At 42.5% G+C, this 22,511-nt stretch overlaps 1 protein-coding gene across 1 annotated transcript in view; it reads left to right on the plus strand.

The window, feature by feature from the left end:
- SPOCK1 (SPARC (osteonectin), cwcv and kazal like domains proteoglycan 1) overlaps positions 1 to 22,511 on the plus strand; it is a 320,719-nt gene that overhangs the window by 206,390 nt on the left and 91,818 nt on the right. Inside the window, exon 5 of the mRNA XM_067304911.1 lies at positions 13,311 to 13,443. Within this exon, the coding sequence (XP_067161012.1) occupies positions 13,311 to 13,443 (133 nt within the window). The remainder of the gene's footprint in view (positions 1 to 13,310; positions 13,444 to 22,511) is intronic.

The raw sequence follows: 22,511 nt of genomic DNA on the forward strand, positions 1-22,511 counted from the left end.
CATTGCGATCATTCCTACTTAGCAGCTCATCCATAGTTAATTTCTTGAGCTCCTGTGTTTTATCTTTGTGTAAATTTTTCATTTGAAACAATATTTTAGCTTAGCAAAGGAAGAGCTCAGAAGTCTGAGGGGGTTTTTTAATTAGACCCTTTGTTAGGTCAGAAATTTTTGCTTTGTTTTGAACCAGCTGCCTGAATAACTGAAGTTCATAGTCCTTTAAGAAACTCATATTCCAGGTTTCGATGAAACACGGTGTGAGCTATTCATTTCCTGATGAGTTTTGCCCCACCCTTGACAGCACACCATCAGTATGTTGAGTGCTGAAATGTAAATCCTGCCTTCTTCAGAGTCTAGTAGATAAGAGCTTTGACACTGACACCTGTGAATCATGATCAAGATGAGATAAATTGTCTGTAGACTGTATGTTGAAGTTTTGATGTTCCTGATATTCAGTGCTCTGATTGCTCCAGTTGATCTGTTTATAGTGCTCTCTGCTAAATTCTGTAAGGTGTCAGAGAAATTAAGATCACTGGAGAGTGAATCCAAAACTCAAAAATGTATGGAGCAGCCTTACAGCTACTGTACTGCAGCCCCAAGGGTAGACTTAGGAGGAGGTTTCACAACGACTACTTTAGACAGAGAAATTTAACCAGCTTTTGGCTTCCTTGGCATGCAAGGAAATGGGCTCCTGCAGAAGGTAGCTGAGAGCGTGTACATGACTTTCTGGCTGCAGAAAGAAAGAAAGTAATATTCTGTATTTTACCTTTGTAAATACCTCCTTCCTCCACCAATAGTATTACTTATTAAAGACCAAAAGCTCTGGTAGGTCTAATGGTAAAAGTACATTTTTTATCCCAAACAATATACAGACTTAAAATAAGAGAAGAATAAACAGGAAAAAGGTGAGAATGATTGTTCAGGATATCTGAAAGGATTTTAGAAGAAAAAGTAGGACATAACTAAATCCTTGACACAGTATTTTCCTCTTGGACATAGTGGAAAGCAGAAGGATGGCGTGCTATGGCTTGAAGGTGGGAAAAGAAAGATGTGGGAGCTTCGAAGAGTAAGACCAGGTGATGAGGGGGATGAGGGTCCAGATGAGCAGAGAGGGAAAGAATAGTTAAGAGTAGGTGGGAAAATAACTGCTTTTCGAAGGGACCTTATTTTTTGAGGTTGAATGAGACAGAAGAAAGCTTAAGAAGTAGGAGAGGGAAAGTGAAAAGAAAAGGAGATTAGCTGGAAGGAGGTCAGAGCAGAACAGTCAGATTGAAGGACTGAAAGCAAAACGGTTAAATGCAAGAGTGAGTAGGAAAGAGCACTGAGGTTGCTCACAATTTTATAAAGTTCTCCTTGAACAAGTCAACCAGATCTTGAGAAAGGAGGACTGGAGGAGAGAATCAGAGATGCCAGTCAGGCAGATGGTAGACCACGGAAAGTAGATTTTTTGAGGGAAGATGGATCTTACAAAGAAATGCAACAGCACCGGCGAGAAAAGGAACAGAATGAATTTGTAATGCAAAAAAAATGTTTGTAGTCCCTAGCCGTCCACCAAAGCAGCAGAGGAAATCATAGGAAGAAAGAATAAGAGTACAAATAATAAGAATAGGGTATGAGGAGTGGATTTGGAGGAGATACTGTTCAGAAAGCAGAAATGCTGGACTGGCAGCTTACAAGAATAGAGCACAACACACAAGAACAGCGCGGTCAAAAAGTGGCCGCTTCGTATGAGTGAGAGAGAGTCAGTTCAGGATTAGACCAAATGAGGTGACAGACATGAAAAAACGTCAACCCTTGTTCAGTCCCTTCGTCTCTCATAAGCTAACTTATCAAGGACAAAGGGGGACAAAACTGTAGTGGTGACGACATAGAGGTGTTGATCACAATAAGATAAAGAAGCAAAGGGAAGTATGTGCTGCAGTGAAATTCAAGTGGGAATGAGTGTTCGAAAGTGGAGTGCCGTGTATTCAGCCAGTAACGTCCTCCGCATTAAACTGATTCCAGTTTAATAATTTAACAGCAAAGTATTTAAATCTATTTTTATACAAAACCTGTAATAGTCCCAGGTAATATAATGCTATATGTCTACATATATCACTGGTTGAGTCTCACTTTTTCACATGATAAAAATATGCTTTTGAAGAAGCGGCTATAAAATGCTGACACTTTCAAAAGCATAAATATATGGCTACATTGCATTTTAATGGCGGCCCGAGCCTCCGTGGGTAGGGGAACATATGGAGCTACATATTGAAGAATACGGGAGGGATGATGTGTCATGCATGGTTGCTAGGCTCCATGACTCAAGGTCACAGAAAAGTGAAGTTTTAATAGCTCAATGCAAGTAACTCATGAAATGTATATCTTGCAGTTTCTGCAAGTGTGTCAATAGCATTCATCTTCAAATTTTACCTAAAGGTGTGTTTCACCATGTGCTATCTCTGGACTAGATCATGTGTCTGCGCTTAGTATCACAAATTAATGCGATTATGTAAATTCTGCCTATTGGTTTGGGACTTTCCTGAAGCTCTAGTCACCTTTCATTAAGACATAGCCTGACATAAGATGGTTAATGCTCTTGATGGCCTCATTTGAGAAGCTGGGAATGGTATAGATATTGCAATCTCAAACTCTAGCATCAAATAACCAGACAGACCGCGCTGGATGTGTAGAGAAATTCAGCAGAATGCGTGGACATTCATGGTACCGAGCTCTGTAAATCAGCACTGCTGAATAAGCAATGGGAGCATTAGCCTATTTCGATGCTAAAAAAGGATAAGATTTTAAACTTACCCCGCTCCTTATAATATTTGTAACAGGTTTGTTTAGCATGCATTTCACAAACTTGCTTGTTATTCTGACATAAGAAACGACATTCTGATTATTTTTCCAAACCTACCTTTAATACTGGCTTTCAGATACACTCTGGAGGTGGCTTTCGGGTAGGTTTTTTTTAATTGTCTGTTGTTCGACAAGCCGGTCTAATACTCAGTTCTATTCAGAAATCATATATGAATTCTTAGATAATGGATGCTAATTGTAAAAATCCTCAGCAGTTTAATCTGGCGTAGCCTTCTTGAGACTTTAATAAGCCTCTCTCCTAATAAAACGTGTCAGAAGGGGCAAATATTTTGCTAGCACAGCTTGTAACTGATTGTTTGTGCCGCAGTAGCAAGTATTCACACACCAGAAGCACTGTGCAGTCATTTCTCGAAAGAAACATTTGCTTTAGTGCCTTGAGGGCAAAGAATTATTACTGTATTTTTTAAAATGCATTTACTTCCTCATCCCTACCAGCAATACGTTGGTTTGTATGAGGGTTGCATGTGATTCGCCTTAGGAAAAGCAAAATCACCGTAACGAAGCAGAGCGCAGCTGAGGCTGCTCGGTTTTCGGGGGGAGGCCGCTGGTTTTTCCTCTGTGGCTGCAAAGTGACGGTAGGATTTGGTGGCCGTATGCCGGCGTTCCCAAAGGCTGCCGAGACGGCTGCCGTGACGTAGCACGCCGGGGCGGCTCGCGGCTCTGTTTGCACCCCTACGCGACGGCGCGGGGCTGGGGTGCCTCGGGCACCCGTGGGAGCAGCCGTGAGGAGTTTCCCTCCTGTGGTGCTCGGGAGACCTTTCCGCTTCTCCTTCCGCTGGTTTTCCCCCTTTGACAACAGTCTGGACAATGATGGCACACAGATTTCCCTGCTTTTCTGAACTAGAAAGACACATTAACCACCCAAATTTACCCCATTATAGGCAGAGGAGAACAACTTATAACTGTGAGTATAAGCTGTAGCAGGGAAATGGTGGAAAATGGCTGTTCTTCCTGATTTAATGAAAACAATTTTGAAGCTACCTAATCGCATGAAACAGTACATAGTGAGTAAGGATCTGCTTTTCTTCCCAACCAAACGTGACAGCTTGGATTAATCTCGCATGCTGTCAGCGGCCGGATCCCTCGGAGAGCTTGGCAAGTTCCGCCAGCCGCAGGAGGCAGACCTGATCGATACGATATTTTAATATCAAAATCATCAGATCCTGGGCCCAGCAAAGTTACCGTCATCCTCTTAAAATGTGTGCTTTTTGGTAGCGGGGAAAAAACCCATAGGCTGCGATTTTCTATTAAAAAAGGAGGAAAGAAAGCCGATGCCAATGCAAGTATTAACTGGGCTGCACGCTTCCCCGTCCAGCCCGGCATGCGGGAGCCGGGGCTCGGAAGTGGTTGCTCAAGATCACTGCAAACCACAAAGTGGTTGAGCCGATCTCAGCTTTAATTATGTGCTCGCTGCTAGCTCACCTCCTCCTGGGAAACTGCAGGTCCGCCGTTTTATTTCTACCTGCTTTGGTGTCTGAGATTCCTTTTTGCGGGAGTGCGAAAAATGACGACGGAAAGGAAAAGGAGGCTCTTATGAAAATTCATGAGAACCGGCGGAGTTGAGAAGCTGTGTTATTTATTCAGGAGAGCGTAATGACTTTTAAAAACTGTTTGTTCGCGTGGGTTTTGTGTTTTGGTTCTTCTCCTTTGTGTACCTTGCCAGCTTTCCTCTCTGTGCAGCTGTGGAGCATATGCACCAGGTCTGAACGGTACAAATCATTAAGAATTTAGACTGAAAAATAAATTGCCTGTAAGCACAATACACTGATAGCTAAGAGTGCAATGGGACCTTTTATAGAGCATTTTTATGTTTCAAAGTATCCAAAGGCAGAAATCCACATACTGTCCTAATGGTCTTAATCAGCTCTTAATCTCATCAGTTTTAGTCCAGAAAGAAGTAAGGCTGGATACGAACATCTCGGAAGATCTCACTTATACTGAGAGATCCTGATATTGTATGTACCTAGTTGTCTTGGCATTTTAAGAGTATCCATATTTAAATGCCATATTATAGCTGTTTCGACACAGAACTTGGGGTTGAGAGAGGGACCTTGCTCAGGCAGATGGATTCAGTGGGATACTTCCTGAGGCAGGAACAGTGCTGCTGGATCCCAGAAATTACACGCAGCAGCAAATCTTCATTACTTCCAAGGATCAGAGCTTGGTCATCCCCCATACTCCTTGATCCTGGCCCCCTTTAAGGTGTATTGAAGCAGTCGGCATAACAGACTGCAGTTTCTCTAACCCTCCAGGTCCCCTGAGACTGTGTCAGCCCTTCTCAATTCTCTGATCCTTTAATGACCAGAAAAAAAATAAATAAATAAAGGATTCCTTCATCCTGCAGAACCAGTAACCCTGAGCACCCTTGGCCCAAGACCCTGTGTTTTCTTTCAAGACCTTGTTGCTAGCTGGACCTAGTAGGATCCATGCAAGGATCTATAGGGCTTTTTCCCTGCAACATATGGCTTTTTTTTCTTGCAAAATACATTGTTATACCCAAACTTTCAGTCTTCTAGCTGTCATGTTTCTCCCAGTATGTTGTTGCCCCTATGCTTATTCTTATACTTCCTTCTTATACTTGATAAGAAATAGTGTTTGACTCTTCGTCTTCCCTTGGAGATATCTGTTTTTTATTGCATTGGAATGATGCTTGCAGACACATTTTTCACCTCAACTTTCAGTATTTGTTCTTCCTGAAATTTTTCATCTCCAGCTCTAAGTACATCCCACTCTCTGGAAATAGGCCTGTGATTCCTGGTGCTCTCCAGCAAAGGACAAATTTAACCCCATTGATGCCGTTGTTTGAAAGGATGGGGAGCAAGTGAAAAAGCCATTTTCTCTCTCTTCCCGCTTGCTGCAGGAGGAAGACATGAACTTGCCTCCTTGTGCCGGGAAGGTCTCCAGGCATCACCCTGCACCACTAGGCACCTTTGCACATCTACCAAGCGAGCGCTCGTGCAGGAGGCGCAGGGAGCAGAGGCGTTTTATTTCTTGTGGCTCTGTTAACCAGACCTGTGTGGGAACAGATTTGAAGGCAGCTGGAGAATGTAATCAGCAGCCTTAGCACAATCAGATAATTGAAATTATTTCTGTGAATAATGAAATCGAAGGAAGTGGTAGTATGGGATGGTGCTGAAATACCAAGCCAGCCCTGCATGTTGTTATTCTTTGCAGATGAAGGTGTAAATTCCAGGCAGAAAAATGACTCTACTCCTATGTCTGTTCTCATTTTACAGTGTTTGTATAAAATAAAGAGATTGTACCTAATTCAAAAGCATAGTATCCTTTTGTTTCCATTGTAATATGCATAGAGTGTTTTCTTCACATAGCTGGAATAGGAGGGAATGACTCTGATAGTGGCTAAAAGTATATATGGCGCTCATAAAAAATACAAGAAGTTGTAGAAATGAGGCCATAGTTGCAATAAACAAAGCGCAAAAATGATCCAAAGAGAGAAGAGAGCACTGGCATTTATCCTGGCAGATTTCAGCTCTGTCATCCCCTTCCTCGAGAAGGAGAGAAACAACTTACGCGGAGGAAAGCTCGAAAGAGCCGAGCACGGCCGGGTTTGTCTGCAGTGCGAGACGCTCCCGTCGGGGAGACGGGCACTCGCTGCGCGCGAGGCACGGGCAAGGCACGGGCAGCACGTTTCAAACTCTTCTAACGGGGATTGCTCCAGCTTCAGGAAACCACTTTAAGTTTGTTCCGACTGCCAGAGCTCTTTCCAGCTTCTCAGGGAGCCCAAATAGTTGGTACCCGTTCTGGTGCGCTGAACTTTTTATTTCAACGATAAGTGCTGCTGCATGGGACATACGGCGTTTTGGTCTGAGATAAAGTCTGGGAAGGAAGAGAGATGGGTGAAGTTAATCGTAGCCTTGAAGAATGTCTTTGTGGGAGCTGCGGTTGAAAAATCAATAGGCGTAGCTCCCGGTCACCTACAGACAAGGTTATTCAAATAGTTTGTTCCTAGTGGGGTTTTCAAAAACACGAGGCCAGTTCAGATTTAACTGTTCTTTGGTGTTATATTACGTTAATAAGAGTATATATTTTAATAACATATATTATGTAATTCACACAAAATAAGAAAAAGCAGTGAAAGTCATTTCAGACTGAAAAATTCAAATGCTCCGTTCTGAAAATGCCCAGATGAAACATTTCTCCAAAGTGCTTCTCTTTTAGCAGTACTACGTTTTCCGAAGAAACGTCTTTCCATCAGTGTCCTCCCACCAGCTCGAGGGGAGCAGCGAAGCTGGGACGGTGCGATCGCCTTGGCGAGGAGGAAGGGGTCCTGGGCAGAGACGCTCTTCTGGCCTCGCGGCAGCAGAAGTGGAGGCACAAGTCTCGGCCCCGACATGCTTCACGTGTCCAGGCTGGTGCAAAGCGCCCACCTTGGGCTCTCGCGCTCCCGTGCCGCCCGGGATAAGCTGCCACCACACCGCGTAGCCCTCCGGTGGCAATGGCAGTCGAAGTTCAGTGGCAGCCGTTCATCCCCGTGAAATAATTTGGTTTCGTCATGTTGCTGTTTTCTGGTTAAGGCCTTTTCTATTAAAAATTGCCTGGCCAGCTCAACAGCGTTGGTGTCGCAGCGAGACAGGAACTTCAGTGAGCAGCTGTGTTATCTTCGGCGGCAGAAACGCAGAGGTTGTTGTTGCGAGTAATTTGCGACGTGTATTGAGCCAAATTCTGTGCTTGTGAAACACCTCTGAAACAGTGACTTTTCCAACAAGAAGAGACAGTACCAATCTCTCTGTTTTGTTTACCTGACACTTTCTGTTAGAAGAAACCGTGTTAACTTGTGTATTTTTTCTGGAGAAACTTTCTGCTGTTATTTGCAGCGGACCTTTGAAAATCCATCTAGCAAAAAACCTCTTTTGAGCAGACAAGTGTCTTTTTTTGGTCCAATAAAATTACTACCTATGTTATAAACCCCTAAGGAGGGACTTTTACTTTCCATCTCCTTCCTCCCAAAACTTTGGCAGCAGGGCTAAAATAATAGTTTGCCAGCATATATTCGAAGGAGCCTGATTTCCAACTACACTAAAGCCATCGGGGCTTAATCTGCTGGTCACTGGATGTGCATTTGGGAATAACCCCGTCTGGAGTGGCACGCTCCTCATGTTGGAATTTTTGTAATAAGTTTCCATTCTAAACTTTAAACGTGTTTTAAAAACACCAAAGGATAACTACTACAATGGTGTTAGGCCTTCTGGATGCAAAGTCTGAATTTCAGTGCATTTTATTTCCTTATTGATATTAAAGTTCATTTACAGCTGAAATTGAATTTGCTATTGCAAAATCAAATGTACTTGTGTAAAAGCCCAGACTTGGTGTTGCTTATGTAATCTGTTGATATTTTGGCTGGTTTTCGCTGGCAGTGATATGATGAATATTAATTCCAACAAAAAACATTGATAGAATTTGCCATTTTAAATGATATTATAATTTCTCAATTGTTCTTCTGAGTTAGAGTCATTATATTATGTAGCAAAATTATACAGCTACTTAAAGCGTAATACACCCATACTTTCTGATAAGCTGTCTCAAAATCAAACATTGATATTCTTCATTTACACATTCCATATCAAATTTACAAGGTCCCATTTGTATTTTCATATCTTTATAGACCGCCCACTCATATGTCATATAATATTCACCACAGCTTCACCTAGTGACAGGAAGAATAAACTACAGAGCAGGGTCTGAAAGCTCACTGTCATCTCAATAAATAAATGAATTCAAGTCTATCAGTTAGTTCAGTAATTAGTAAGAAAATGAACTTTGTGCAGCGGTTTGGAAATAAGTATTGGCTGAAACGCAGCTTATCCATTTCGTGTCCTTTACTCTCGCCTGCGGTATTGTGGCTGTGATGCTCTTGGGTGATCCCTTCCAAGACATGTCCATGAAGACCAGTCGGTGTATGACCCTAAAAAAAAATATTCCCTATTAAAAATTCTACTTTAAAATATTTAAAAGTTTACAGGTTTTCCAAGGATATTTCAAGGCACAAAAAAAAAGAAATTATTCCCCGTTGCTGGGTTTCAGCAGGTGCACTTCTATGACTTGTGTTACTCAGATGAGATTAAATCGTTCTTTTCTGGCCTTCACTGTATTGCAGCTCAAATCTGAGCCAGTAAACATATTTCCTGCCTGAAACACTGTGTCTGGGAAAACTGTTTTTATACAAAACATCATTTTTCTGCAAAGGAGTTTATTTTGGTCCCTGGCCACAGGTTATTGTCAAATATGTGCCAGCCTGGAGAGAATTGTTATAGGCAAGGATGCAGAGATTACTAAACAGTATGGTCCAAATCATCCAGTTGGTCAGAAGTTAAGGGGTTTTTTGGAAAACTCTGACTCAGTGTGAAATGTTTTGCTTGAGGCATTGGGTTTGATAAACTTCTGCTGATAGAGTTCGGACCCTTCTGGCGGACTGTCCCGGTGCCAAGAGCCGGTGCTGCCAGCAAGGAGCAAAGGAGGGCAAACGCTCGAGAGTCTGCGTAACCCGGGGCTGCCGGCCGTGACGGCTCCGGGGTGGCACAGAGCAGCTCTGATTGGGGCTGAGCTTCTGGCTTTCCGCCAGGGACCTAGAAGCCTTGGAAATCCTGCATGGAGCCAGGTCTCCCACAGCTTCAGCTCTCCTGTTTCCAGAGCCAAGACGTTGTGCTTGGAAGACCTGGGGTGGGTTGCAAGTGTTGGTGGCTTCAGGGCAGGCTGTGTGGTGGGGCCATCTGGAGCCCCAGCGCCTGGCCGGAGACCACTGGCAACCCTGCCGAAGTCGCCCCGTTGCCGGACGAGCCAACCTGTGGTGGTGTCCCTGTGTTTTCGGAGCGTGCGATCGGTGCTGTGACTGCGTCTGAGGAACGGAGCTGCGTCAGGTGTTCGCGCTGCGTTGAAACACGAACGTCGCCAGCCGCTAAAAATTCCTTACGCGTTAAAGTGTTGAGAGGCAAAATTCTGTAAAACTGAACTGCTCCTTAAATCTCACGTCCTCCGGTGCGTCGTTTTAGCAGTCTGACGAAAGTGAAGGCAGGCAGGATTTGTCTCGAAGTCCATATATTTGAGTAAGACGTTTTAGGTCGATTTGCTTCTGGAGTATTGCAAGCACTTGGGCCTCCTGTCCTGGACGTGGCAGACTTTTGCCCCCGTGCGGGATTTCGGGTTTGTTCCCTCTGCACAGTTGTTATTTGCTGATGATTTGTAGGAGAGCTTTTCAACTCCGAATCTTAAAGCGGCATTAAAGCTGGTTAAATTGTCAGAAAAAACAGTAAGGGCTCATTTGCTATGGCCTGCCTTGCTCCTGCCACATTTGTTCTAAAACAGGGTGATCGGCCTAGCGAGACGTGTTCCCGGGGCTGGTGAACGCGGCCAGCCATGGAGAGGGGATTTGCAGGCTGGGTGCCTATGGCAGCCAATACGCTTTCCAGGTTTTAATTTGTTTGCTTGGGTGTTTGATGTGTTGTTAGGGGTTATGGGATTGAAAAGCTTCCAAAAGTCTCGTCCAGCCTCTCAAAATATCACTCCAGAATGATACATGTTTACTTTTGGAAAACAGACCTCATCTCTAGGAGGTGGGCGCTTACCTGTGTTTTTGGTATCGGGACAGGGGGATCTGGGTATCCAGTTAAATTTTTCAGCTATTGCTCGCTCGGCCACGCTGACAAAAGAGCATTTGACTTGCTCCGAGTACGGTGACATTTTGCTCTATTGTTTCTGACACAGCCGTAGCTTGGAAAGAATATTTCCGCTTTCTCAAACCCAAAATGTTCCTTGCAACCAAGATGGCTGCTGCAACACGCCGCCAACTAAGTGGCGCGTGCAGGAACCAGGGTCTCTGCAGACTTCTTGCAGCAATCCCCCGCCTCGTTAGGCACGTTATAGGAAGCGCTATTAAAACCACTAACTTGCGTTTTCTGTTTGAAATAATAAAATGCTCCAAGATTTACTCCACTGTGAATTCTCCGCGTTATTAAATAATTGCTCTGCTGGAGAGAATAGATTTCCTCCTGACGTCGGAAGAAGATCCTGCAGCTGACCTGGCCGAGGTGGCTATCAGCATAGGTGCCTGGCGATGCAGAGGGGCTCGTGAGGCTGCGCGGAAGGGGTGAGCCGCCGCGCCGGCATCTTCGCTTTCCCCAGCGGTGCCGGGGGGACCTGCTTGTGGACCAGAGTAATGGATGTAGCCCTTACCAGCCAAAGCTTCAGGCTCGAGTGCTTCCTTTGGCCTCGGTCTAGCTAAGACCTGGAGTCCGCGTTTGAGTTTGAGTCGCCGGTTGGTTCAGCCACTCTCATCCCCCCCAAGGCTTTGCGGCAAACGTTATTGGGGATAACGGAGCTAGTGCACGCGCCTCAAGGTTAGCGTCCTGCAGCCCTACAGTCTGCCTTTTGCCACCGCAGAAGTCTGCTCCCCCTCGGTGTGCGCAGGAAGGGCACTGCGCCCCTCACGTCCCCCCTCGCCAACCTCTGCTTGTCGCTCGCCGTTACTACGTCCTAACGTCGTGTTTCGACTCCGAGCTTGCGCATTGCTCAAGCTGCAGGACCGTCAGTAAAGGGAAAGAACGGACTCGCTCCTCAAGCTCAAAAGACAAAAATCCCTGTAATAGAAGCAGGTGCAGAAAATAAGCTGATCGTTACACTTGGGTGACAAAGCGTTTTTGGAGAGGAGCTTCTAGAAAAGTCAAAGTTACTGCTGGAAAGCTGATGCAAGCGGTTCGTACGGCACGGCCTCGTGCAGCCCGGAGCAGCCCCGCGTGCGCGGCGCTCGGCGTCTGCGCGAACCACCGCTCGGCAAGGCAGAACGCGTCTGCAAGGGGGAAAGCGGCTCCGCGCGCTAAGAAAGCTACTTCGGAATAACACGGGGATTTTGTCTTGGATATTAGGCTTCTCTTTTCATAGTTGATGATATTGCGATTGGATTCCCTTTGTGGACACAAGCTGCTTAATAGGACTATTCATCACCGTGACAAAGGTTCGACTGGAAGAAAACTTGAGCTGAGATGAAAGAGGAGAATTTTTCTTATTTTAGCAGCTGAATGTGTCATTACATCAGAGTCAGTATTATGCAGCAAATTGCAAGCCATAGTGAAATTGCTTTAAAATGTATCTGTATATATTTTTCCAAAACTGTGATAAAGTCAGTCAGCAGTGCATTGAAATGCATTTCTAGCCAAACTGTTATATATCTTTTTTTTTTTCTTTACTATGCTACGAGGCAGATGGCAGTTATTTTTCTTAAGAATCTGCAGCAAAGCTGATGCCTTCCCTTCCCTTGTAAATGTTTTGAAGTAAAAGACAAGTAGACAGGGCCAAAATGAATCTGCATTGTAACATTGACTTGGGGTTTGGAAAGCAAACTTTTAATTGGCTCTCAACAGCATGCTGGTGATAATTACTTAATGTCGTACCAGGCGAGGAGTTCGTTATGACAGGAAAATAAGCTATTAATCAGAATCAGTTGCACATATTTTGCAGTGTGTTTTTGGGACAGACATCGTTCTGTAGGCGCTTTTAATGCAATAAGTGAGTGGTCCGTGGCTTAAGGAAAACTACAGCCGCTCTTGTGGTGCAAATGCGTCTGTGGATTTGGAGATGCTCCCTGTCGCTTTATGGCATTCCTGGTGGGAATGTGACTGCTCTGCGAATCAAGCCTCTTCTGGAGCGGGCATATAAGTTACTGTGCGTACAAAGACAAAGTTGTTTGGATATTTCATCTGTACTTGTATGCATTTTTTTTAAGTTTAATATAAATTGCAGTATTTTTAAAGGATTTAGCCTTAAAATCATTGCTACCTACTCTTAACCCAAACTCCATTTTAAGAGTAATTATTTTTTAATGTTTGAAATGACTTACTGTTTTCTGGAAGCCGGGAGTGCCTAGGTTACTACAACTACTGACTGATTTTAATAGTCTTGTGTAAGGGATTTAATATGTCTTGAGATAAATCTGAAAATTCACTCTGTGTTTTGTGAAAACAAGGTTCAACAGATGGCTCACTTTAAATGCCTGTTTGCCTGGTATTTATGAACAGTCGTCTGCGGAGATACCTGAGCATAAGTTGCAAAGTAGTTCCTCTGCTGGCACGAACGTTGCAACTTGGAGAAGGCCGGGTGAAAATCTCTCTAAATACAAACTGGATTTAATATGGTTTGCCTGCTTCACCAGGAGTGCTGTGCAGTTTAATAAATGGTTGTATTTATAACTGAAATCATTTGCAGTTATAAATCAAAATGAAGCTGCCAAGTATTGTTAATTTAGTACTGCATATCCATTTATAACTTTCAGATTGTCTGCTGTAACGTGCCACGTTATAGAAGCATCGTTAGGAGCCATATTAAATTTGCTTGCTTTAAATTAATACTTTGTTCAAAATCAAGCTTTGCTTTGGTTGCAGAAATTCTCCTTCCGCTGTCCTATGCGAGCACGTTCCAAAAAACTGGTGTCCTTTACTTTACAGCCTCCGACAAAAGAAGGGAAACGTGGCCCCGAAGCACTGGACTGGAGCAGCTAACATAGCAAAGTGCAAGCCGTGCCCCGGGACGCACGCCGGCGCTGTCTGCGGCTCCGATGGACATACGTACACTTCCAAGGTAACTGCTGCTTTCCGCCCCAAACTCTGCCAGTGGCGGTTATCCAGGCTGTAATGGGAAGAGGAAATAACTTTAGCAAATGGACAGCGTTAAATTAGACACTACTGTTAATTCTTCATATTTTTCTGTTTTAAAAAGTGCTGATAAACTTACATTTTACATATTTGACAAAAACAGCAAGTCAGAATGGCAAATGGCCATTTTATGACTTTCATGATAAATGTTTCTCTAAATAGCGCTCTCTCGCTAATGAACTAGAACACATTCAAAATTGATGATGCAACAGGAATTCATTTTATCAAATTGGCTTGTTTGGACCAGAGGGGTTTGGGCTAGTTCTGGTTTTTATATTTAGTCTCCGCGTGGTAAGATAATTTGGCAGTAGCATCATTCTGTGATTGATTTTCAGGCTGCATGGGTAACATATTACAATTCATTTAAATCGCAGTTTTAATACTTTCTCGTGCCAGATGCAGCACATATGATACCATGAAAAATTCCCAATGGGATTAAATTGGCTCATTGTTATGCTGAAAATATGATCACCTTAGGGCTTGATTCAATAAGAGAAACTGGCTTCACAGCCATGTTTAATTCAGCAGTCCAGATCTCGCATTATCAAATAAAACCTTCCATGACTCAAATACATGTGTTCCGCAAACGGGGCTTCAGTCACTGGAAATCATGGTTGGGGAATGCCCCTAATGCTTTTCGCTCTTCCTACATCGAGAATAAGGCTTGCCAGCCAGTAAAACTACCCCTAAAAATCCAAAATAGCCCCAAAAAAGTCAAAGGAAAAAATGATCATGGGGGGGGGGGGGAAGCTCTTGCTGTAACATAGCATAACGGTGCTAGTGATGCTGCAGCTACTTTCGCTTCTCGGCTGGTCAGCTCGAATCCTTCATCCATTAACAGATACAGGTATTAGAGTGCTGCCATGGCTAATTCATTTAAGCTGCTTTTCTGTTCTGGCTGAAAGATTTGCGTGGCCAAAGGAGCAAATAGCAGGAACACCCTCTTCCTTGCACACGCAGACTGCGGAAAGAAAGAGGGCTCCGAGTTGTCTGCTAAACAGGTTGCTCTTAGTAGTGCTCACTAGGAATATTTGATACAGTAATGCAGCACTGGTATTTAGGATTAAAATTGGGCTCATTTTGAGAACAGATTTTTCCTCTGAACCCTTGAGAGTGTAAATTTTAGTCTGTAGTAAATAGCTTTCGTTGCATATTCAGTCACGCTATTGCACTCATTTTTGTGCATCTTACCTGTGTCATTCAGTGTGAGCTCTGAATCTTTTTGTCTTTCTATATTTTTTACCATTAGATCCAAATATTTTTCTATCCCAAATTCTGCCAATGTCATAAATTCACCGAACTATTGAGACTAAGATGTAAACCTGAGAGATACAGTGAACGCATCAAACAGCTCCCAACGCTGACGTTCTTGACTATCAAAGATATCCCTCCCAGAAGTCCCTTCTGTTTGGGGGTGGGGGGGTATTTTTGTTTGTTTGGAGTTTTTTTTAAGGAGACTTGCAGAAGACTGAAGATTTATTATTTGTCTCATCTTCATTTGTCAGCATCCAGGCCTAGGAACATGTGTGCTTCCCCTGTACTGAATAACAGAGATCCCCTATTGCAGCGCTGTTGTTCTTTGCGATATACTGCGTACACTGTGTACAATACACTACACTGTGAAGCTGGGAATATGTTCTTACAGTAATCAGTAGAACATCGTGGCCTCTCTACAACTTCTCCTAAAAGCTTTGCTTCACTGATCTTTCTTTCAAAGACAAGTTTTGGTAAATGAAGTACAAACATTTAGACAGAGCATTAAAGCTAAATGGTATATTTTAATGTCCTCATAAATAACTTTTTTATTGCCAATAACAATCATGGTTTTCTAATATCTTTTATGAACGGATCACAACTGCTTTCCTCAAATTCACCGCTAGTTTTCACCAGAGAATGCCATCGCTCTCTCTTCCCCAAATCCATTTGATCCTGGGGTCACTAAAATCACAGCTTTTCTTTGGTAATTTCCCTTCAGATGCAATGCAGGTGGCAAGTCTTGTTTCGGGCACTGCGGTGCTGGCCGATACTAGCATGGACTGTGCAAATGCAGGAGGGCGGACGTCTGGGTGTGCATGCACTGCTTGGGATTCCAATGTCTGTGTTTGCGCTGCTATTTATCAGCAGTTTTGTACACATGTAGTGATACGCTGGGCAAAGGAAAGGATTGTTGCTAAACGTGTGAACAAAAGATGGAGCAGAGCCACTACGTCTCAGGGAAAAAGTCTTTAAAAAGGAATTATATATTGGTCATACACTCCTACAGGCAGAAAGAAGATGCAGTTCGTGCAAGTTAAATATTTGTATTTATGCTTTATCTATACACCAGCATTTTGATCGATCCTCGCTCAGTTAGATTTTGCCTTTTCCTGCCAGTATAGCAGGGGGCTTAGGCAAGAACCGGGTTTTGGCCCCGTATCTCGTGGCCTGTCGGAGCAACATCAAAGCATTGCCCCGCTCACTGGGGGCCACCGTTCAACGCTCCCAGGGGAGCCTGTACTGGGGCTTGCTGTTTCCTCCCTTTGAACTGCTAGCTGAGGTAAAAATGAGTGAAAAGGAAATGATACTGCAGAAGTATGTGACTGAGTGATAAAATGCAGATGTAATTCAGGTGTCAAAAAATGCAAAATAACTCACATAAGCAGAGAATAACTGTAAATGTACACATAGCATCACAGGCTCTTGTTTAGCCCCTTAATCTTAGAATCATTCTGGCTCTTTCCTTAAAGATATCAGTGTAATGATCACCACCAGGCAAAAATGCAAATACAGAAATACAAAAGGAATTGAAAACAAGCACAAAGCATTATTATGTTGCTGTGTAAATGCCTGGACGTTTCATTGCCTTCAGTTGCCATCGCTGCGCCTCAAAGATGACGTGGTGGAACTAGGAAGTGCATAGAGAAGGGCAGCGGTGATGATCAGAGGTTGGAAACCTGCACGGAAACACAAAAACCAACTCTTCAGCATGATTTTATATGAAATCACAACTAATATAGTAAAGGCATGTTGTGCTCCCTGACACAAGATCTAATGAAATTGTGAGTCAGTAGTTTTAAAGCAAAGGAAGCATTTTTTTTTCTTTCAGCTCAGAATAAAATTGTGAAATTCACCCCAGCAAAGTCTTGTGCAGGCCAAAGATATAGATGGGATTAGATAAATCCGTGGAGAATGGATCCGCTGTAGGCAGGTAAACCTCTAGCTCTAGCTCAGTGAGTCCCTAAGCCAGTGAATGCCAGAAGCCAGGACGATTGATATATTTGGGGAGGACTGATTTGTTCTGTTTCTGATATGCTGTTTCTTTTACTCCTTTATAGTTTGTTTTTTTTTTTAATATACTCTTTTAAGCAGCCACAGCTTGGCAGGATACTAGGCTGAACTAGTGGGTTTGGGGATTCTTAGGTAAAAGTGGTGGCATCTGTCTGTTTGGATAAGACAAGGTGATGGTGAAGGTAACATACTCATCTGCATTAAAGTACTGCTATTTAAGACAGGAGTATGTTCATTTTCCATTTCAACTTTGACTCAGGTTGAAATTTCCTTTTATACAGGTCCTGAGTATGCCTTACATCACTGCTTGGCATTTTTAGTTCCTACTCTTTGAAAGTTTGATTTCAGCCCTAAAAGCAAAATTAACTCTGCAGAACTTGATCTGAAGCCTCATAGCCTTGGATGATGCTTGAGATGGCTTATGGAAGGTGGAGGGCTTTTTGTTAATTTGTTGTCCTTTCATGAAAAATTCAAGAAATCATTACTGATTCAATTCCAAGAAAGTAACTTAAAATGTGTTTTTAATTGTTGTTCTTTTAAATGGTGTGTTAGTCATTCTTGAATGGATAATAAAATATTCCATTCACACAGGCTGCATGGCAAGATAGCAAAAGTATTATCATCTTACTGTGTTGCATTGCTTGATAATCCTCAGAATTTCACATTCTTCAGCGTTCTACTGCTTTCTGTGGAGAGCGCATTTTGAAAGAAAACACTTTGCTTATGTTAATTATAGTGCTGGGAACTGGCTGTGCCTATCCACATCGATTATGAGGGATTAGGATTCTCAAAAGGAAGCCATTTGCGGAGCAGCAGAAGAAATGTTATTGGTCCTACAAAAAACTGTGGGGCCACAGGGCATGTTCTTGTGTGCAGTCTACTGGAATTTGCTGTATTATGACTGGACATCTCTAGAGACAGCCAGCAAGAGACTTTTTACTGTGGGTAAAAAGAGTGAAACAGAATCATGGATCCTAGCTCAGGTCAATGTCAGGTCCAGACATCCTCAGGAACCAGCATGGCAGGTTTTCTTTGGATTTTCTTAGTGAATGGCTTTTTGTTAAAACCAGCATTTTTCCAAAAATCTATGAAAATTTCATCATTAAAATTTAGATTGCAGACCTAGAGACCAGAATTTCTTCCAAAAATTGGAGTGATCCACCCCAAAGCACTCAATACAAGGGTCATAAAACTCATGTAAGATAGATATAAAATATCCCGTTCAGCTCACTGCTTGATTTAGATACAGCAGGATTTTGAACTTGGTCTCCGACTTCCTCCATGTATGTAGAAACCTCCAGCCTCTTGACTAATTTGTTGAGGGCTAGTCAAAGGAATACATATATATATTTTTTTTCTTTCTTCCATTTCTTAGTGGAAAATTTTTAAGGGTATTAGTTTCCAACACAAGGGAGAAGGGGAAAATGCTGAAAACTGTTAAGAAGTCCATGCACAGATCTCGCACTTGAGGGGGATTTAGAAACCACACCCAAACTATCAGAGCAGGAGGGAAAGGGGTGCTGAGCACTTCTGTGGCTCTTGAGTTGACTTAGCTTGTTATATGGCTGGTTTGTACTGGTTTGCAAATCAGACCGTCCCTCAGGCATTAAACCTTTGCTGTTTCTTTCTGGGGTGTTCTCAAACTTTGTCCCCATTGCTGATCAGGGTTATTGTGGCCATTTCATACGTGTGCTGAAGTCGAAGGGGGTAAAGACGTTCAGTTTTCTTTTCAGATAATGAACGTGAAAGAGCTCCATCTCCTGGACAGTTGGATTCTTCAGTTGTGCCAGATAATTCTGCGCTTGGACACGATAAAATTCAAGCGCAGTTGGAAAATGTGGCCTATATCTACTCAGTCCCCGCATCCTATTTTCAGCAATAGTTCCCAGTGTTTTTTGGACTTGCATAATTTTTTTTGTGTTTCTGGAAACTTTAGAAACCCTCTAGTGCCCTTTCCTGTTAACTTATTTGACAAACCCAAAGCCCAGAGAGCCAATTGTCACTGAATCTAGTTATTGCTCGAAATCCAGGAGTCCTCAAATATGCACTTTCTCCCTCCGCTACTCTAAAGCTTGTAAAGAGAGATTGCTGTTTCCTGGGTACAAACAGCTCCATTTAATACTCTAGCGATACAAAACATTTCCATAGTATATTGCAGTCAGAGTTTGCAAAGCTCTTTAAAGTACTAATGAATTAAGCTTGTGATGTAAGTAAGCCCTGCAAAGAGCACTATGTAATTAGTTAATGTTTTTGTCAGCAACACATTAAGAATAACTGTGTAGCTGTCAGTTTTACAGGAAGTTTAATTAAGCTAGTTAATAAAGCAATTACCTGAACATGACGATGACTGCACTTAACTAATCAGAAAATGAAAATAAGGATGATCTTAAATTACAAAACATACCACCTCAGTGACTAATAGTCCCTTCAAAGATTGAAAAGTACATTGGCATAATTACTATGCTTGTAATTAGGTACATTGTTGTTCTGCAAATTTTAATTAAATCATTGCAAACTAATTAAGCCCATGATCATGTCTCTTTTTGTTTGAAAATGGAAAAATCACCTCCTGTTGTCATAACATTAGGTAACAAATTTGATATTAAGGGATATACAAAAGAAATAATGTTCCAAGAATCTTGAAACTAGAGAAAAAATAATGACTAAAATAACCAGACACTATTAGTTAAATGTGTGCATCATGAGGGATGATGCATTTAATTAGGAAGACTCAGTGTTCGGATGCACAGTTAAATGTTTGTAAAGTTTCCAAGTGTTGCGTATTTAGTGCAACATGTTTAGGTTTTTCATAATCCAGCTGTGTTACCTGTGCTCTAGAGGTGGGGTGCTCTTATGCAGCTGTGGTTTGTGGTAACTGGTGACTCAGCCTTTCTGAAGATGCAGCTGGCACCATTCCTGGTGGAAAACGAGATACTCAGCAGAGCTCTAGCAACTGTTAAGACCAGAAGTCCTCAATTAGATGAAGAGCTGGATGAAATTTTTTGCTAACTTTTTGGATTGGTTGGGTTTTGTAAGGGAAATTATGGAAAGACAAGGAAAGATGAAAAAACAGGATGATAAAGAAAAGGTAGGAAACAGTTAAAGAAATCCATGGAGAAGAAAATAAAGGCAGCCTTATGCTTTTGTTTCCTGTATTTTTTGAGATGGGAGGGATTACTGGTGGGAGTTATAAGAATGAAGGATCCCTTCCTCTCCTCTTCCTTTTCTTTCTTTTTTTTAATTTATGGATTCAATTCTTTGTTCTGAGTTGAGAGTCAAGGCTTTGGAGTCCACAATTTGTTGGGCTGATGCTGGCTGTTATGGCCTGTGCTGGGATGTGGCAGATCTGGTATCTTACCCAGCTCTGCTACTGCTGCCTTCAGTGATGTTGGGCAGTTCACATCATTTCCCGCTTTCATAATGCAGAAAGAATGGGACTCGCTCTCCTAATAAAATACTGGGAGAGTTAGTTTGAAATCATTGTGAAAAATCTTGAATGGGTTCTATTTTTTCCTCTTTTTTTACATCAAATGTCTCAGTATTAAACATGACAGCTCCAATTGTAGGTTTCTAGGAGTCTTCTGATCTGGCTGGTCAAGATTTTTATTGAACTATTTAAATACTGGGAAAAAAGCATTCTTGTGGAAATTAATAGGTTTTGTGCAATGTGACTGTTTGTTGGAATTTTCTACAAGAAAAATATTTTACCAAGTCATTACAGCCTCCTTATTTTAGTAGTAGGTTTTCAACATTCATTTCCATTTCACTTATTTGATTCAGGTGTTGGGGGGGTCCTAACTGTAGCAATACATCTGGTGTGAGGCTTTTGGTCTCTCTGGCTTTATTCTCACAGAAAACAACAGGGAAACTCCAAGGCACCATGGCAGAAGTAGAATTTGTCTAAAGCTGAGTGCTTTTGTAGATCACACACTTGTCCAGGGCACATCTGGCCGCTGTATTCCCAGCAGGCGTTCCTGCGCTCTGCCTGTAGCCTGGGCCAGGGAGACTTGAGTCCTGTAATCCAAAAGCAATGCGATGCCGTTATTGCTTAATCAATCCTCAATAATGAGCCTTGTCCCTCAAAAGGCAAAGCACACAGGGCTCTGAACCATGCCTACTGCAAGCTGCGTGGTTTTTGTTTGGCTTGAAGCATGAGGAGAGCAATGTTATGTCTTTGAGCTTTGCTGAAGTGCCGCTTATCCTAAAAACACCCCTCTGCTTCTATGTTTTTTTCTCAGCGTGGTCTCAAGGAATGAGCAGAGAATTGGGAATAAGGTAGAGCTGAATTCTTACCTTGGCAAAGGATGGGATGGCTTCCATCAGCCTACTCGGGAATGGGTTTTGTAAGGCACAGATGGCATTTAAGCACCATCTGTGACTTTGAAAACTTATCTCTTAACCTCTTGGTCTGAATTCCCCTGCTGCTGAAGCAGACATGGAAATCCATGTCTCTGAGCGCAGAGCACTTGTGAGAGGGGACATAAATCACTTCTGTGCAGTTCTGTTCCCGTGGTTAAGCAAGTTTTAGAAATACTAGAGAATTTTATGCTTAATTTTCCATAGCTTGTAACAATAAGATTCTTTTTTTTGGTCATGATGAGTTCAGTGGCTTTATTTCTGTACCTATTCAGTGTTGAATGGCTTAATATTTTTGCAGGAAAAATTGTAGTTATGTATGGTTGGGCTTTTAAAAAGGACTTTGGATGATGCATACAGTTAAGATCAAACTGATTTAATTGTTATTTCTGTTACCAGTATAATCACCATCATTATTCTCATACCTGCCCAGGATTAGAGACCCGTAGGCTCAAATGTGTTGAAACAAATAAAGCAACCACAACCCTGCTCTGAGAAGTAAGCTAAGCTGCCTTCCTCATGTCCTATCTGAAAGCTAAGCTACGTTACTTTCCTCCGGTCTTATCTGTTTGTTCCTGGACAGGTTTGATGTATTTCTGTGCACCAGATCTCAGCATCCCTTCAGCAGCGCTGCTGGCCATCAGTTTGTTTATGATCAAAGACACTTCTGTGTAAGCAAAGCAAAAACCAGGCTTTAGAAAAGTGTTGACTTGGTAATAAAATATGCATTGCTGCCTCTCACACCGTAAACAACTGTCACCACCCATATAGTTCAGTATAGCTTCACTTCTACTAGTAAATAAATCCTGCAGCTCACACTGGGTCTCCTCTCAGTTCTCTCTGTTTTGTCTTCGTCCATTTGTGAGCACGTCGGGCTTATCTGAGTTTAAGGGACCAGATTCTCCTCTCTGTGACGTTAGCAGGGAATTAAAGAACTCTTTTGCATTACTAGAGCCCCTGCAAGTTTACGTCAGCGGGACTGACAGACGTTTTAGCTGCATCTACTAAGATGAAGGAAGCATCCACTGAATGGTTAGAAATTGTTCATTGCAATTAGAGACTGAAAATAAAGTAGCAGAGGTATTCTAGGCCAAATCTTCAACTTTTCTTCAAGTATTAATGATCAGCCATTCGTACTTGAGGCCAAATATTACAAGTTACGAGCTGATGGTCAGAAGATTTTATTGTTTATCAAGGGAAAGTTGTTTTCCTTGGAATCCATGTCAGTAGCTTAAGACAGTTGATATCTCCAGGGCATTTTCATGCACACTTGAAGAACCACATTTATCTTTTGTCAGCTAATGTACTCAAAAAATGGCTTTCTGTCTCCTGTGTTCTTTCCAGCGCAGCTTCTCAGGGGTGTTTTGGCTA

This window comes from Apteryx mantelli, chromosome 14, assembly GCF_036417845.1.
Source record: "Apteryx mantelli isolate bAptMan1 chromosome 14, bAptMan1.hap1, whole genome shotgun sequence".
Classification (NCBI taxonomy): domain Eukaryota; kingdom Metazoa; phylum Chordata; class Aves; order Apterygiformes; family Apterygidae; genus Apteryx; species Apteryx mantelli.